General features: G+C 34.3%; 3 protein-coding genes across 3 annotated transcripts; 2 read left to right on the top strand and 1 right to left on the bottom strand.

The window, feature by feature from the left end:
- Positions 1 to 1,943: 1,943 nt before the first annotated feature.
- On the top strand, positions 1,944 to 2,384 carry LOC120188072 (transcription factor CPC-like). The gene is made up of 3 exons (XM_039191610.1): positions 1,944 to 2,004; positions 2,089 to 2,176; positions 2,255 to 2,384. Exons 1-3 carry the CDS (start codon positions 1,959 to 1,961, stop codon positions 2,382 to 2,384), a joined length of 264 nt encoding a protein of 87 aa, XP_039047541.1. The 5' UTR covers positions 1,944 to 1,958.
- Positions 2,385 to 4,466: 2,082 nt separating this feature from the next.
- Positions 4,467 to 5,583, top strand: LOC120188062. Its single transcript, XM_039191600.1, has 2 exons — positions 4,467 to 4,578; positions 4,790 to 5,583. The coding sequence occupies exons 1-2, from the start codon at positions 4,467 to 4,469 to the stop codon at positions 5,581 to 5,583; spliced, it is 906 nt and encodes a 301-aa protein (XP_039047531.1).
- Positions 5,584 to 16,030: 10,447 nt separating this feature from the next.
- LOC120188041 lies at positions 16,031 to 16,825 on the bottom strand. The gene is made up of 2 exons (XM_039191589.1): positions 16,574 to 16,825; positions 16,031 to 16,465 (listed from the first exon to the last, which is right to left on the bottom strand). Exons 1-2 carry the CDS (start codon positions 16,823 to 16,825, stop codon positions 16,031 to 16,033), a joined length of 687 nt encoding a protein of 228 aa, XP_039047520.1.
- Between the last annotated feature and the right edge of the window lie 2,667 nt (positions 16,826 to 19,492).

Here is a 19,492-nt window from a genome sequence, read left to right as displayed (position 1 = left end):
CATAGAGTAGAAGATACTGGAAGACATTAACAAAATTTCATGCAATTAACAAAGATTGAATGTTCTGTTATATTATTGTCAAAATTTCCCGCCATTTGTTTGCCTTCTAAGCTTCAATTCTTAAGTGAAATAAGATGCTTCTTTGGTCCTCTTTGTCTTGAAGTTCTCTCCCCAGCCTCTTACTAACAGGATTCGAATTGGTTGTTTGAAGATAGTAAAGGTGCAAAATGGTCCTAAACAGAACAAGTGTTTCGGAAATGCTGTGACTCCACATGACAGAGACACCCATGACCGATGGTTTAAGGTGGCAGCTATGGTTCCTGTAAAAACAGTTGGAGTCTTGGAGATGTCATCCAACGGTACACAGAAATGGAGGAGGATGCAAGTGACATAGGGGCCGGGTTGATAACTTGATTTCAGTTAGGACAACGACTCCGGGCGGTTCCAAAAATTTAAAAATGAAGTTTTAAAAAAAATTAATATGCAATTCTTCTTATTTGTTTTAACACTAATCTAAATCTAATAACATTTTTAAAACAATAAGTATGCAATTATTCTCTTGGGGATTTAATGCATCTGCCCTTACCACTATCATTAGTGAAAACTCAACTCTTTATTCAGGAAAATGATGACATGCGTTGTTACTTTATTGACGGATATTGATTTATGAAAGAAAATATCACGTAGACATGTTTCATCAGCAATCGAAAATAGTGGCGGAAGGTAATGACCTCAATGAAAGCGAATTAAAGAATCAATGACTTAAATGTAAATTTTAAAAGTTCAATAACTAAATTGAGTGTTTTAGAAGTTCAAGGACTAAAGTATGATTTACGCTAAGCTTTACAGCGTCGAAAACAGTAATTCAATTTCAAATCCTGACAGGAACAAAAAAAAAAGTCCTAATAGCCGTAAAATTTATCTTGCAATAAATAAAAAGGAACATCTACCAAAAAGATTGAATTACACAAGTAATGGTGTGGGATATTGTAATTTAGCAACAATTCTTTTTCTCTCAGCACTATAGCTCTGCAACAGTTGGTTGGAACAGCTTTCGTCTGCATTCAACATTGTTCAGATGTTGGGCATACATATTTCACATTGCCTGCAATTCCCAGTACACACAAGTTAGCTGTTAATTGTTGAAGGTGCATATATTGAATTACGGGTATCAGTGGGCAGTGTAAGTTAGCTCGGATTGGGTGTATATGTCGATGAAGTGGTAAAAGTGGATCAACAGCAAAAAATGAGAATGATCACTCAATCTTCAAAATCTCATAAAGTTGATCTATCAAAATAATACTTCAAAAGGATCTTTTCCAAAGCTGCCATCCCAAGGTTCACCCTTTCAATGATTGTTAATCAGAAACTAATTGGATCAGCTTAGTTAGCTGTCTGCTCTCTCCACAAACATGCCATGCCCAGAGAAAACGGCACAACTTTTGAGGAAAGAAATGAACCTCTGTAGTATTTGACCAATACATGGACTTTGTTTTAGATTTGGATTAAGTTAATTGGACTCAACCTCACTGGAATCCTAATGCCATCAATTAATATTTTCACAAAGATTAAAGCAGCAGCTACTGATATTAGATACTAATTATGTCCCAATTAATTCATATATTGAGAATGAAAAATGTTGTATAGGGAAGATAAATGGCAGTGCTGCCATCTTAGATGGTGGTGCCATGAAGCAGAGACAAGACTTAGACACGTGTGTGGGTTGCTTACGGCTTTAACACAGACAACTACAAGTCAACCCCATTTATATTTGTTTGTTTGGTAGGACCTGTCGTTCGTTGCTTTTGTTCCCCCCAAAGGGAAAGCCTTGAACCTCATCTCTCAATGCCCCATCCCAATTTTTTTATATTATAAATTTCCCTTTTCAGAGGTAACTATTAATTGCCCATTCTCATCATTTCCATTAACCTCACCAATTCTACAAAGGGCTAAAACAGATGGACAAACAGAAGCAAGCCAAGACCAATAGCTGCTGTTCTCAGGGTACATGCAATACAGTACAACTTTATGGTTCCATTTTGTAATATACTTTTCTGGGTTTGGTTTATTGATGTTCTTTTATGACAGAGGTGAGCAGCATTGAATGGGAGTTCATAAACATGTCTGAACAAGAAGAAGATCTCATTTATAGAATGTATAAACTCGTCGGAGACAAGTAAGGGCAGGCTGCCCATCTTTCTTTAATTATTTTTCTAAAACATTAACGATAGCAAATGTGACATTACTGCAACAGGTGGGGGTTGATTGCCGGAAGGATCCCCGGTCGGAAAGCCGAAGAAATAGAAAGGTTTTGGATAATGAGACATGGAGAAGTGTTTGCAAAGAGGCGAAGAGAGCTGAAGAATTCTTCTTCCTCTTCTTGAGAAAACGCCATGCATTTCTTAATATAACTTTATTAGGGGCTTATCTTATCCTGTTTTTTTGTTGTCTCGTCATGTTCTATTCCTTCTCTTTAAGGCTTGAGATTGCCTGTTTTTGTTGAGATGGAAAATGGAAGAAGGTAGTTGTTGCAGTTTTAATCTAATCCGCAACCTAATTTAAGGATAAGGAACATCTGATAAGAGACTTTAACTAAAATATTATAGAAAACATATCATTTTCGATTAGACACGATCTAAATTATTAGTTTTTCGTTAATATTTTTTTATTGTACATTTTATTTTCGATTTAATAAAATTTTTAAAAATTAACATTTCAAATTATTATCAACCGAAAATATTATAATTTTTATAACATTACCGCTTTATATCATTCCTTTACGTGAAATTAAACTTTTCTTGTGTCCGCTGCTTTTAAAACGGAACTAGAAATTGTTAATTTTTCAATTTGTTTGCTTGCTTTAGTTTGGAGGTGGGTCCTACTATATAGATTGGATTTTAACTTAAAATATTATATTATATAGTTAATAATAATTTTAATTATAATAAAATGTTATATTACAAATAATTTTAACTTAAAATGTTATTTGTTTACTCTAAAAAGTTACTTATTATTAACAATTTCAATTATAACCAAGAATGTTACGACGCTAACTTTTAGTTTCAAACTAAAATATAATCCAATTCATTCTAAAAGTTATACTCTTTATAAAATTTTAAATTATAACATTTTCTAATTTTATATTAACTGATTTTATTTTATACCATCTATTATCATCCGCTTAACACATAATGATCATCCCTTCTAATTTTGTTTTTTTCCCTTTCTAAAAGGATTACACTCTTGATTTCCTTTCTAGAATTTATGCATGATGTTGTTTCACACCAACTTTTTTGAATAATAGTCAATAGCTGGGAACATTACAAATTCTATATTATAGGATTGGATGATTATTCCGAATTTTATTATATGATTGGATTTCCGAAAATAGCCTAAAAGAATCTTGTTTCAACAACCCTCAACTACATATTTAGAATCCCCCAAGGAATTGCATGTGAACTCGTGTGAAATAGTAAATAATAACGAAAGGACCTAGGGAAATGGACAATGATGATAGGATGATTGTTGGGTTGAAGTTTGTTAAAACTTGGCAGAATACTTACTCTTTTTCTTTTATTTCACACTAGATAAAAATTACATCTACAGTAACAATCATATTTGTGCAGTTTACATAACAAGTTAACCTTTTAACTCTGGTAGTTACAAGCTGATAAAAAATAAGTAACTAACAAACTTTTAACTATTTCTAGCACTCTCCCTCAAGTTGGGGGTTAAAAGAAGTTGACGGATAAAGCACATTTTAACCCCCAACTTAAAAATAAGGCGATTATATTGCTCTGGGCCTAAAGTCTTTGTGAAGATATCAGTTTGTTGTCATGCAGAGGTGATAAATTCAATGTTGATAAAATCTTGTATCTTTTCTCTGATAAATTGGTTGTCAATCTCAATGTGTTTTGTTCGCTCTTGATAAATTGAGTTAGCAACTATTTGTATCGTTGTTTTATTGTCACAAAACAGTTTAATCAGTTGTTTCTTTTTAAAACCAACCTTAGACAACAAACCATTTAGCCAAACTAGCTCTGTTGAAGTTACAACCATGCTTTTATACTCGGTCTTGGTAGATAATCTAACCACCGTGTTTTTTTTCCGATTTCCACAAAATCAAGGAATTCCCAAGCTTAACATAGAAACCAGAAATTGCCCTTCCAAAAAAATGTACCTCATAAGCAATCCCTCAAATTAGCGCACGATAGTGTCTTTCTCTGAGTGTACGTTAGCAGGCCTAACGGAATCGGGAAATTCCATCGTGTCTTCGGTGACCCTTTCGTTCTCGCAACCTGTTTTAAAGTCTCTTTTCTTCCAAATCTCTTCTTTCATTTAGATGGACTGGAGGAAACTTTTCGAGAGTTCATCAAGCCAATCCCTAAATTTTCATCCCCCCTCAATCAAAGACAGTATTCCAACAATCAACCCCCCTCAGAGATCATAGAAGCCAGAATTTCCGAATGGAAATTATCTTTAGTGTGGCAGTTCCTCGAGCCAACACCAAATTTTACAACGATGCAACGGATTGTGGACTCTCTGTGGACAAAAGCTTTGCAAGGTTCACGAGTTCAGGTGAGTTTAGCCGGGAATAATCTTTACATCTTTTCTTTTGCATCTGAATCAGCTAGGGATTGGGTTATTGAAAATGGCCCCTGGCACATACTCAATAAACCCCTTATTCTTTGAAAATAGGAACCTTTTCTTAAACGTCTGCATTTTGATTTAGCTAAAATACCTATCGGGGTTTATCTCTACAATGTCCCTTTATAACTTTAATCCCAAGCTGGTCTAAGTTACATAGCAAGTGGTATCGGTGTTCCTATATTGATGGATTCTGTAACAACTTCCAAGACTAGACTTGAATTTGCAAAGATCTGTGTGGAAATTAGTGTTGATGATTACATTCCAAAATCTATTGATGTTATTCTTAAAGATAATGTTACCACCTCATTTTTCATTGAAGTTCCTTGGCTGCCTCCTAGATATAGGAATTGCAGAAAATTTGGCCATAATGAAAAGAACTGCCTTGTCAAAAGCTCCTCTAATCCCAGCTTAGTACAAGTTTGGAAGAAAAGAGCAAATTCTAACAATATCCAATCCTTAGTAGGATCAGATAAGACTCAGGAACTTGCCACTACTAAAATTCCTATTGAAGCTACTCAACAGAATGAAGCTATAACTGAACCACTTTATGTAGATTCTAATATAGTAACTTCACATCCTCCTGATGGCTGTCCAGGAAAAGAAATTGTAACTGTTACTAATCCCACTGAGCCGACCTCTTCATCTAAAGAGGATTCTTTTATTAACCAGAACTCACTCCCTAAAAAAGTTCGAGGACATCCAGCCAAGGAAAAAGCCTCTTTTGCTGGCTCAAGTAATAGATATGAACTCCTAAACTCTGTTGATGAAAACTCTACAAACCTTGAAGTGCCTCAAAGGACAAGTAGAATTGCATCCAAGGGAGTAGAAGAATTAGTCAAAGAACTCAAATTGAAAAAGAATATGAAACTGGAAAAAGTTAAAAGTTCAGTAGCTGGGGGTGCAGGTCCCTCTCGAGGCTCTCCTTTACAATGATTGTGAGCTTCTGGAACGTTAGAGGATTCAATAATCCTCTAAAGCAAGATAAGGTAATTCATAGAGCTTCTCAGAATAAAGTTGATATTTTATGTTTGCTGGAAACTAGAGTCAAAGAGGAGAAATCCATATCTATTTTTTATTCAAAATTATCAAATTGGTATGTTAGTTCGAATTACAATTATGCTGTCAATGGGAGAGTATGGATACTTTGGAAGAAAAATATAGAGTTATATATTCTTCAAGCTACTGATCAGATCATCACTGCCACTGGTTCTTACTTAGGAACCCCTTTTGTTTTATCTTCTATTTATGGAAGTAATGACAGCATCATTCGAAGACAGTTATGACAATAACTTCATATCCTTGAGAGAAACATTGGCCACCTTCCCTGGATGCTAGGTGATGATTTTAACATCACCTTACACCTAGATGAAACTTCTGACCATGAACTCTTATATCCTATTTCCACTCCAGAAATGAAAGAATTTCAAGATATTTCTCAAGAGCTAAACCTCCATGATCATCCCTACATTGGCCCTATTTTTACTTGGAGTAACAAGCAATCCAGTTCCTACCTTGCTAGGAAGTTAGACAAAGTTCTAATTAATGCTAATTGGGCTACTACTTTCCAAAATTCTGTTGTTGAATTCCTAGCATCAGGTGTCTCTAATCGCTGCATAGCAATAGCATGGTTCTCCAAAAATGCTCCTATTAACCACCCCAAACCTTTTAAGTTCTTCAATTTTTGGACCTTCCATCCTACTTTCTTGAATATAATTGAACAGTCTTGGCATCCTACTGTCTTCGGCAATCCAATTTTAATTTTGTTTCTCAAACTCAAGCGCCTTAAGACAAGTCTTAGGAGCTTCAATAGTTCATGCTATAGTGAATTAACCACCCGGGTCAAGGTTAAGAGAATTGAATTGGAACAACATCAAATTCTCTATTTAAATGGAGCTGATACTATTGACAAAGAGCTTCAGATTCAAAAAGATCTACTCAATCTTGAAGAAGCCGAGCTCATGTTCTTGAAACAAAAAGCCAAGATTCAATGGATCAAAGAATGCTCCAAATTCTTCCACTCTGTAGTAGTTGTTAAGAACAAGAAGGAAACTATCCAAATGCTCATTAATGATCAAGGATTAAGATTAGAATCCTTTGACGCTATGGCTTCTGAAGTGATTGCTTTCTATAAGAATCTAATTGGGAGTGTTGATTCTAAAGTCAAAGGCTGTGACTATAAATTCTTGAAAGACATTCTTAATTATTCTCTGCCTCCTGAGCATTCTTCTAATCTCATCAAAGATGTCACCACTGAAGAAATCAAAGAAGTTATCTTTGACCAAGGCAATGACAAAGCCCCGGGGCCAGACATATACACTCCTCTGTTCTTCAAAAAGACATTGTCCATTGTAGGAGAGGATGTAGTAGGAGCAACCAAATATTTTTTCCAGCAATCTAAAATGCTTCATGCTTTCAATGCTACCACACTTTCCCTTATCCCTAAAGTCCCAAACCCAAGCAAGATCAAAGATTTCAGGCTAATATCCTACTGTTTAGTCATTTACAAGATAATCACCAAGATTTTAGTTAAGATACTGACTTCTCTTATCCCTGGAATGGTTTCTTTAAATCAAACTGCTTTCATCAAAGGAAGAAACATTGTTGATAACACCCAACTTGCACAAGAACTAGTTAAAGGTTATGGAACAAAAGTCATCTCCCCAAGATGTTCTCTAAAAATTTACCTTCAAAAGGCATTTGACACTCTTCATTGGGGCTTCTTATATGTTGTTCTTAAAGCATTGGATCTACCTCAAAGATTCATTGACTGGATTGAAGCTTGCTTCACACAAGCTAGATTTTCAATCTCCTTCAATGGGAGTCTAATTGGTTATTTCAAGGTAGAAAGAGGTATAAGACAATATGACCCTCTTTCACCCATCCTCTTTGTTCTTTCAATGAATATTCTTTCTTCCATGCTTAATAAGGTTGTTGCAAGAGGCCTTTATAGCTATCAATCTAAATGCAAAAAAGTAGGGATCACTCATTTATCCTTTACCGATGACTTATTAATCTTCTATAAGGGTAATGTTGAGTCAGTAATTGGTGTCATTACTATCCTTGAAAGCTTCTATGAGATGTCCGGTTTGAATTTAAATACTGCTAAATGTACTTTCTTCACTGCTGAAATTTCATCCAGTAGCATCGAGTATATTAAACAAGCTACTGGGTTCACTTATGGTTACTTACCAGTTAGATACCTTGGAATCCCATTGACTACTCGTAAACTTTCTAAGAAAGACTGCGAATCTCTTATTGAAAATATTAAAGCAAGGCTCACTCTTTGGTCTGGTAAAAATCTGAGTTATGCTGGAAGACTAGAACTTATTTGAGCAGTCATGTTCAGTATTGCTAATTACTGGTGTAGGCAGCTTCCTCTTTCTCAAGAAATAATCAGTAAAATTGAATAGCTTTGCTCTAGGTTCTTCTGGAAAGGCTCTGAAAAATCTGCTATAGGTGCAAGAGTCAGCTGGGCAAAAATCTGTCAATTAAAATTCGAGGGTAGTCTTGGTCTGAAAAACCTTAAAATTTGGAATAAAGCTTGTATGATCAAACTTATAAGGAATTTGCTAGCTGGAGAGGGATCATTATGGATTGCTTAGCTCCATGCATATGTTATCAAGGACAGTGATCTGTTCCAAATGGAAAGCAGAGCAAGTTTTAGTTGGAGTTTCAACTGTATTCTTAAATTACGCAGTGAAGCAACCTCCCCTATTTCGAATGGTGCATTTTCTATTAAAGACATTTGGCTAGAGATTAGGGTGAAGGAAAACAAGGTTCCCTGGCATTCACTGATATGCTTCTCTCAATATATCCCCAAGCATAGTCTAATTGCTTGGATGTCAATACCCTGGCTGCAGTGTATGGGGATCACCACTGAAGGGAATTGTGTGCTTTACAACAATACAATGGAATCTAGGAATCACTTGTTCATCGACTGCCCCACTATTTCTTTTTTTAGGAACAAAATTATGTTACTCTGCAGCATCAAGAATGACTGCTCATCATGGGAGGATTTGCTTGTTTGGGCTTATAGTTCTTGGAAAGGAAAGTCTCTCTTATCAACTATCCTTAAGCTCGCATGGCGTGCTTCTATTTATATATTGTGGGAAGAGTGCAACCAAAATTTTTTTAAAGGATGTTCCCGAACCAATGACGACCTCCTAACTTGCATCAATGAATGTATAAGAATCAAACTTAGGGGGAAGAACATTAATAGGATTGATAGAGTTAACTTTAACCTCTGTATTTTATGGGGTTTAGATTAAAACTGATATGCTCTTTTGTATGTAGTTTGTATATAATGTCTTGTGATCTATATTTTTTGTAGCATTCTATGCTTCTTTGGGGGTAATAAAATTGATGAATTATCCAAAAAAAATTGCCCTTCTTGTCATAGGGCAAGACGCCTAGTCTAAATCATAATGCACCACCAATTCATATTTTTTGTTGGCATCTAACTAAACATCCTGCCCTAGGTTCCTCTTGATGTAACTTACCACCCTCAAGGAACAAATCAAGTGGGATTTTTTAGGCTGTTGCACAAACTAGCTTAAGTGATATGCAACAAGGTTATGTCCGGTCTTGTATGCGTGAGGTAAATAATCCTTCCAATAAGCCTTTGAAAAAAACTTGTCAGAGAGTAACTCATCTTCATTATTTAACCCTTTGCATACATCATCATAAATTATTGTAGTTAATTTTTCATTTAATTCAAGAGGCATTGTTGCTGGCTGAGCTCCCCCTAGCCTTGATTCTTCTATTAACTCAAGGGCATATTTGCGCTGATTAAGTAAATACTCTTTTTTGATCTTATAATCTCAATGCCTAAGATGTATTTTAGTTTACTCAAGTCTTTCATTTTAAAATTCTAATGCAACAAATTTTTTACTCTGCAATCAATTCTTGGTAATTTTCAGTAATAAAAAGGTCGTCTACATATATTAACATAACCACAATCTTTTTACCATTCTTTATAGTAAATAAGGAATAATCATATTTACTTTGTACATAACCAACATTCAAAAGATCATTTGTTAACTTTAAATTTCAAGGTCTAGATGTTGTTTTAATTCATAAAGTGATTTTTTTGTAGTCGATAGACCTTATACTTTCCCTAACCGTAAAAATCAGGCTGTAAATCCATGTAGATTTCTTCATATAAATCTCCTTGGAAAAAACGTTATATACATCTAGTTGGAAAAGTAACCAATAAAAAATGGAAGCCAAAACAAGTAAGCACCTAATAGTAACCAATTTTACAACATGAGAAAACATATCATAAATGATAATGTGATGTGGCATGACATGTTATTTTTTTTAATATCCAAATCATTTTTCTATTTCCTATCAGTATTTTTTAGTTAATTTTATTCAACCAATTAAATTGTTACACATGTCCCAATTAAGAGGATAAAATAAAAGATAAACTATTCTTACTCTTAGCATGAATTGAACCTGGACCTCTTACATGAAATACAAGGCATTCAATCATTGAATTAAGCTAGTCATTTATAATAATTTTATCATATTTTGTATTTAACTTGTATAATAATATCACCAAAAAATCAATATTTTTCGATGGTTAAAATTTGAATATGTAACACTTTAAATTAATGATAAAAAGTTTATCCATTCAATTATAATACGAATATTTTTTATTATATCAAACTTAATATTTACTTGTATCATTATTAAATTAAAGAGTAATTTTTCACTTTATTTGAAAATAAAAAATAATTAAATAATTATTTTTATATATTTATAAAATTTATATTAAATTATTCTTAAAAGTTTATTTATAATATTATGAAAATATTTTAAAAATGTTTATTTATTTTTTTAAAATCATCTCATTTATTTATTTGAAATAATATTAATTTTAAATTATCTATTTAATTTTAAATAATATTGTGTGGAACCAAAGTAATAGTTGGATGGTAAACATATAATTTACCCTAAATTTAAATTATTTAAAATTAAATAGATAATTTAAAAATAATATTATTTTAAATACATAATTAATTGGATTTTAAAAAATTAATAAATATTTTTTATAATATTATAAATATATTTTTTTAATTATTTCATATAAGTTTTATAAAAATATATGAATTATTTAATTATTTTTTATTTCTAAATAAAGTGAAAAATTAACTTTCAATTTAATAATGATATAAGTGTGTATTAAATTAAGTATAATGAAAAAAATTCACATTGAGTGATTAAACTTTCGGTGATTAATTTAAAATGTCTCAAATTTGAATCTTATAATCATTGAAAATCTTTGATTTTATGGTGATATTGTTATATAAGTTAAATTCAAAATGTGGTGAAATTTACTCAAATGATTAGTTTTTTTTGTGAACAAAAGGATAAATTACAGATGATTAAGCTCATGCTGTCAACGTGTAATCTTCAGCTTCCTGTTGGATAAAATCAATCACTTCCAATGGTGGGGTGGAGAAAACCATATGAACTTCTCCTCTAGTCGCGACAATCTTAGCTAGTCTATCCATCACCTTGTTTGCATTCCGGCTTATGTGCTTTAAAACAACATTTCAATCTCTGTTAATCAACTCATTCACATGGTCAATAAGAGTAAAGATCAAGCCTCTCTTATTATTTACTTTTAACATCCGGACAGCCTCCAAACTATCTGTTTCCACCGTGATTAGTCGCTCTCCTAGATTCCAAGCATGAGAAAGACCTTCATGGATACCCCATAACTCCACTTCAACTATAGAACATATTCCGATCACTTTTGAGAATCCAAACATCCAACCACCATTTGAAGATCGAAAAACACCTCCACATGATGCAAATCCGCTTCTTATGTTACAGGACGCATAAGTATTAATTTTACACCAATTGTGAGGAGGCGGTTGCCAAGCATCATGTATAGTACATGGACGGTGAGAAAGATGAATCGTTGGTAAAGATGATTCCATTGCACGGTTAGCTTCAAGAGTGAGGCGCCTGCTCTTCTCTAATACGGACTCATGCTCAAAGTAATCTAGATCAAAGATTCTACCATTCCGATGTTTCCAGATTAACCAAAGGATTGAACCAAACTGTAAGTCCCAATCATTATCCTCACGTGCATAAAACCCCGGGGAAGTGATATTGATTTGCATCCAGTTTTTGATATCCCTTGTACAAAAATCCTCTAACTTTTCAGTTTTAACTAATGATGATCAAATAGCCATAGCCATGTGACATTGGCGAAAAAGATGGTCCAGTGTTTCACCCGTCTGTCCATAAATTCCACAGTTGCTAGTTGTGGCCATATGTCGTCGTACTCGCTCTGAATTAGTAAGAAGCCGATCATTCGCTAGCAACCATAAGAAAATTTTGATCCGCTGGAGTCCACGATACTTTGATATCACCTCCCACACTTTATGCGTATCATCATTTAAGATTCCCCGCCTCAACTCATAAGCTGATTTGACAGAGAAATTCCGATCAACGCTCTATTTCCAACCCAGTGCATCTATCCGACAGCTTTGTCGAGGGGGCATTGTTGCTACCAGACGTTGAAGAATGGTGTTCGGTAGTTTATCAATAAAGAATTCCCCACGCTATTGACCATTATGATCCACCATAGAAGAAACCGACTGCCGTGGAAGATTATCTCGCTCTACTATATTAACAACAAAGCTCGCCAAAGGTCCCACGTCGCTAAGCCACTCCTGCCTCCAAAAATTTACATTACAACTATTACCAATATTCCAAACAAAACTTCACCGCACCTCATTCCATACTTGAGAAATACCCTTCCAAACATGCGAGCTTCTCGTATAATTAATGGATTCGGGGATCAATCCCACCCATTTATATTTAGAGCGTAACACTCTATCCCATAGCTTATCGAATTAACCACCAATCTGTAAGCTAGTTTCTTAAGAAAAGATTCATTCTGAACACTTAATTTTCGTAGACCCAGGCCACCGTTAATTGTTGGTTTGCAAATGTTTTCCCAACGAACAAGAGGTACTCCACCTCTATTCTCAGCACGACCCCAAATAAAACCCCGAATTAACCATTCTATATCTTCACATATCCCTTTTGGAAGCATCGTTGATTGCATTGATTAAGAAGGAATTAACGAAAGTACTGCTTTCGCCAAAGTGATTCTCCCAGCCAAGGACAAAGATTTTTCCTTCCACCCTGTGAGCTTGTCACGGACTTTTGAAACAATATAACTATGCGAAGATTTCGTAATCCGAGAATGTAACAGAGGGACTCCCAAATACTTGCCCAAATTTTAAACTTCTTGAAAGCCAAAAGAAGCACTAATGAAATTCTTCAAATCCAAATCCACATTCTTTGAGTAATAAATAGTAGTTTTCTTGATATTTATTTTTTGACCCGAAGAATTGTAGAATAGCTCCAAAATACCCCGTATAACATTACATTGCTCGATATAAGCCTCGGCAAGAAGTACCAAGTCATATGCAAAGAATAGATGGGAGAGAACAGGCTCGTTACGACACAAGCGAATAGGTTTCCACCTACTATTGTTTACCGCTCCAGCTATTGCATGCCCCAACCTCTCCATGCACATCACAAACAAGTAAGGTGATAAAGGATCACCTTGGCGAAGCCCTCGTGATGGATTAAAAGATGTCGACATAGCACCGTTCCAAAGTACCTGGGTCGAGACTGAAGATACACATCGCATGATAAGTATCCTGAGTTTGTCCGGGATGCGAAGCTCTTTCAACGTATCATCAATGAAAGGCCATTCAAGACGATCATATGCTTTCTCAAGATCAATTTTAATAGCCATATAACCAATCTTACGTCTCTTCAATCTCATGGAATGGACTACCTCTTGTGCAATAATAATATTATCCGTTATCGATCTATCAGGAACAAAGCTTGTTTGAGTCTCCAAGATGACTCAGGAAAGGTTTTAGTCGATTCACAATGATCTTAGTAACTAGCTTATAAAGCACTGAGCACAAACTAATAGGTCAAAAGTGACTAAACGACTTCGGTGATTTAGATTTTGGGATAAGCACCAAGAGAGTTCGGTTGAGTTCATTATCAAAATCACCTCCTTCAAATATGGTCTTAATCAATCGATATACACCATATTGTATTGTAGTCCAATTTTTCTGGTAGAAAAAAGCGTGAAATCCATCCACTCCGGGTGCCTTTAGTGGACTCATGCTAAATAACACATCCCGAATTTCTTCCACAAATAAAGGTCTCGTAAGCCCACTCAAATCTGACTCAGGGGTTACAGGAAAACAACCCTTAATCGGATACACATTTCCGTCTACCTTGCTACTGGTGAATAAATCCCTGTAATAATTTACTTCCATCGAGCAAATAACTTCTTGATCTGATATCCAACTTTCATCCGTAGCCTTGAGAGCTCTTACGTAATTATGGCGACACCTAAGCATCGTACATGCATGAAAGTATTTTGTATTTTTATCCCCAAGGAGTATCCATTGGTTTCTTGATTTTTGAAGCCACAAACTCTCCTCATGTTGTAGTACATTTTCAAGTTCATTTTTCAACATGTACTGCAAGTCTACCAATCTTCGAGAATAGCAAGAAATAAGCGCTCTTTCAATACCTCGTAAACGGACCAACAACCCTTTTTTTCTCCCTATGTGACCAAATACCTTTATATTCCAATCATTAGATTTGATTTGGAATGAATTAATGTTGTGTAAAACATCCATTTCATTATTTCAAGCTTCCGACAGGAAACTCTTAAACTGAGGATGGTCTTTACATGCAGCAATAAACCGGAAAGGTCGATTCCCCTGAACTCTCGTAGTTTTCTGTGCTTTAAGGAGAAGAGGGCAATGATCCAAACCCACCCTATCAAGATGCAACAACACAGTACCCGAGAAAATATCCGCCCATCAACTATTCATAAGGCATCGATCTAAACGTTTACAAAGATTGCCTCTTCTCCACGTAAACTTCAGCCCTCGAAAGCCCACTTCGAATAACCCCAACTCAAACACAAACTTTGTAAATAAGTTACTGACTCTTGATCCACGACATGAACCTCCATCCCTTTTATCGAGCCGAATGATGGAGTTAAAATCACCACCCAAAATCCAAGCTTCATTCTCGCCTGGATCAATATTAATAAGATACTTACATACTAACTTGCGTTTCTCCACTTGAGGGCTCGCATAAACTACAGTAAAATATAACCATCTATTTACAGCATCCGACCAACATATACTGTGAATAAACTGAGGTGAAATAGATAAAATTTCAACATTTAACTCATCTTTCCAAAGAAGCCAAATTCCACCACTAAAACCAAGAGCTTCAACTCTAAACGAGTTCTGAAAACCGAACGTCCGAATAACCCTCTCGGCAGCATTACCACTAATTCGGGTTTCTAGTAACGCAATAATTCTGGGTCTATTTTCCCAACAATGTTCTCGAAGATAACGTCTGAAAGTTGGGCTACCAGCGCCCTGACAATTCCAAAAGATAATATTAACCATTAAATAAATAAAATTCAAGAGCACACCCTTACTGGGGTAGATTCGGGTTAGCGTTCTCGCCATCCGGTATTATAACCTCTTCTGTAATTGTTTCCAACGCTCCCATTACAGGCAGTGATCCTTCTTGCCTTCCGTTCTCACGCAAGGAAAAGAGCCCTCTCCATGCATCATGCTACTCTCAAGATGTGTGTTGAATTTTGCGTTCCGTAACCAATTTGTAAAACATGTCGATGAGAGTTTAAAATCTTTATTTTTCTTCTTCACTTCCAGTCATTTAGAACTACCCCCAACCTCACGTTTATTTCCTTTATTCCTAGTGTTTTTGCTTGCGACATGAAGCCAACTATCTTCTAAGATGGTGACCGCCGAATGGTTACCCGTAGCTTTAGCATTGTGATGTTCCGTCACTTGAGGAATAACCCCGTCCTTCATGGCTATCACATTTATCTGTTGTAACGTTTGAAATTCCTGAGCTTTTCGGATCGACCTGGATATCCCAGCCTACTCGCACCAGTCTCCATTAATCCACTGCTGGAGCATTCCTTATCCACATACTGTAATGTCCTAATATCCTTAGTTTTTTTCGTCAGACGAGGATTTTTTCCTTTTACTCGTGAATCTATCCGAGAGATGTTGGCTGGACCTTCATTGTTGTTTGTTACATCCACTGTGACCTTCGAAATTTCCGTAGAAACTTTATCGATGCCATTATTTTCCTCACCTAAAATAGCAAACCGATAGCCCCTTGTATCATTACTACTTGTTTTCATATTCGAATTAGGATTTTTCTTCGTACGCCTTCTACGCATTTCAGCTATCATCCAAGGTCCAAAACCCGACTCCTCGCCACCTACTTCTTTATCCAAATCAAAACTTGAACCACTATCTACTCATCCCTTACTAGTATTCGCTTCAATAGAGCCACAAACTTCCTTCGAATGCCCATATATTCCACATTGGAAACATATTTGTTGTAGTCCTTCGTACTCAATCTTTTGCCAAAACTCGTTAATCTTTAGGCATGGAATTAATGGTTTATTAAGGTTCACTAATACCGTCAAACGAGCAAAACGACCTCTCTCTCCCGAATTTGTGCTATAATCTATCTTCACCACCTGACCAATAACCATAGCAATACGGCGAAAGATTGCCTTTGAGTAGTATCTATAAGGAAGCCCTGGTAATCTAACCCAAACGATTACCTGCGATGGATGTTTTTCTGATGTGGAAAATGTACGACTCCATTGTTGAACCGTAAGGTAGCATCCGAAAATCGTCCACGGCCCTTCCATCAAGACATGAGTATAATCCTGTTCACTCTCAAACTTCACCAGAAAATAATCATTCTCTAAATAGATGACTTGGTATTGTCCTTGAAGTTGCCATTATAAACCAATCCGATTCAACAACGTCTTAAAACCAATTGCACGTACCAGGAGCTGGACTATCACCGAGCATCGCATGCTATAGTCAATTCTATCATGAACTTGATTCGCGAATTGAATCACTTGATACATACCATTGTTTTCCACGACACATTCACCATCCAGAACCACCACCTCATCCATAGCCTGAAGCGAAACAACATCCATCGACTGCTTCAATTGATTCGTGACTACACTGGCGTAAGATTGCTTCTCCTGTTGCCGAGTTCCTTCTCCATTGCTATTCACATTCGATTGCATCTCTATACCATTATGATCTTCCTCAATTCGATCATCATTCAACTCTTTATTACGAACTTTCTTAGTAACACGTTGATCCTCATCGGGGAAAGGGAATCTGATCTCTCCAAAGATGAAGATGACAACACTTCAATCCCATGAAGATTTCCAACAAGGCTTCCGCCGATCGGAGGAGGAGCCGGGGGAATAAAGACAGGCGGCGGAGGATTGCAAAGGTTTTCTCAAGGGTTTTCCATATTTGATATTTACCGGAGCTGTGATTTTAGAGCACCCCAAATCTAATTTATCTTTACTTTGATATACTCAAATGATTAGTTTAGCTTAATGATTGAGTGATTTGTTTATCATGTAAGATACTCAAGATCAATCCATCCTAGAAGCAAGAATGATTTCTATCTTTTTTTCCTACACCTAATTGATTGAACAAAATTAATTAAAAGATACTAACAAATTAAAAATGTAGTAATTAAAAATAAAAAATTGACATGTCATGCCATATAAGCATTACCGTCAATGATTTAAAAAAATTAAAATTTAAATACTAAAATTAAAAAAATGATTATTTAGGTACAAAACTGTAATTTATCCTTTTTAATATTTACTTAATAAAGACAATTTAATTTGTGATATATTTCGATACGTTACTTTAGCTATATGTTGCGGTATCCGATGTATGTGATAGAATTTTCTAATATACATATTGTTGGAGTATATTAGTATTTGGGTTTGTTAAGTATTTGTTTTCACCGCATGCATTTATTGTTACACGCATTTATCTCATTATTTTACATTTGCTGTTTGTTTTGGTTTAGCTGCTGAGCTGAATTCAAGTATGTTAGGGCTGTTAGGTACAGTACTCTATAGCTAATCTCACAGTCTCTCTCTCTTGTATATAAATAGTTGGTCTCTTTCTCAAAGATTTTACAGTTTCATTAATAAAATGGTAGAGGGTACCGTCTCTCTTTTCCCTCGTGCCTTCCATTTCTTTTTCCTTAAGATAATTAAATTGCTATCTTAACACATATATATACAGTCTACATAACAAACTAACTTCCTAACTATGTTAGTTATAAGCTAACAAGAAAATAATTAACTAACACACTTCTAATAAAATTTTAATTTTATCCATATAACTTTTCGATCTTTGAATTAGTTTTACTTTATTTAAAATTAATTCAATATATTAAGTTAATATATTAATATTTATAAAAGTATTTCTAAGGAAAATTATTTGATACATATTTTAGTTTGTACAAATTTATCTATTTTGTTTTAAGAGTTTTATTTTGGGTTTAAAATGTTTTTTTTATAATTTTAGGATAGATATAAAGAGTATCATTTCAAAGACTCTAAGTTATTTTGACAACAAGGCTTATACACATGGATAGACCTAAGTGAGGGAGGTCGCCCCCTAAAAAATATAAAATTATCATATATTTTAAATTTTTTTCTATTTATTTCCTATTAAAAATGTATTTTTACCCTCCTAAAATTTTATAAGTTTAAGTTCGTCCCCTAACATAAAATTCTGCATCCGTCCATGCTCATACCTCTAACATATGCAGTGCTCAAACTCAAGACCTTAATAATAATAACAATTGCTTAATCACCTAGTTCGCTTGGATCACACTAAATATTTTATATTTTATAATCTAGAATTCATTGTTTAAGTTTATAATTTAAATTTAAGGTTTTAGATTTTAAAATTTAAATAGACATAAAATTAAAATTTTCACATTATATATATACAGAAAGAATCCAATTATACCCCCTTTCAATTTTATGTTAATGATAGCCGAGATAAAAAAAATTAAAATAAGAAGATTTTTATATAAAAGATGAATAATATTAGTCATCAATTCATGTTCAACCTAAAATCACTATAAAACTAAAAAAAATACAATATTATACAAATGAATTCTACCACACAAATCTGTCCATTTTTAGTTTAGATGTATATTTCATTAAATTTATTTTAATTTAAATTTAGATATATATATATTAATTATCAGTACTGTGTTTATGTTAACTTATTTTTTTAATAGTTTAAAAATAATTATAAAATAATATTTCTTTAAAACTTTTTTAATCTACCGTGTCCTATAAATATAACTGCCGGAACTCAGAACAAATGAGAGAATAATATTTTTTTTATCATTAAGGTGGGTTGATTCAATGTACATTGATTATTCATTACAATTAGGGAAAAACTTTTTACTCGCTCAATTTAATTATTTTTTAATAAACAATTTGTTTGAATAACAATTAATATTTATGTAATTTATTCAAAGGAACAAAACCGAAATCTTTTTCTAACGCTAATTTTGTATTTAATATGATGTGAAGCAAGTAAAAAATGCCTTTAAAATCTGGAAGGCTGGACGTGGACCAATCTTGTGTTCTTTGCCGTGGTTTTGGATTCAAGATTGAATCCCAAACTATGCATGAGCCTCACATCGGCGGATCCATCCATCAAACATCTACGTAATCGAGGGGTTAAACGTCATGCAGCCATAAATTTACCTTGTATTATGGATAAATTACACCTTCAGTCATCTAACTTTCAATGTGCTTATATTTTGGTTACCAATTATAAAAAATAATTTGATGACTGAACTATTAAATTTCGCTTGTTTAGGCTATTCGATTGTTAATTCTTTAACATTT

Source organism: Hibiscus syriacus, unplaced genomic scaffold, assembly GCF_006381635.1.
Source record: "Hibiscus syriacus cultivar Baekdansim isolate YM2019G1 unplaced genomic scaffold, ASM638163v2 tig00004045_pilon, whole genome shotgun sequence".
In the NCBI taxonomy this organism is placed as follows: Eukaryota; Viridiplantae; Streptophyta; class Magnoliopsida; order Malvales; family Malvaceae; genus Hibiscus; species Hibiscus syriacus.
This window is presented reverse-complemented; position numbering and strand designations above follow the sequence as displayed.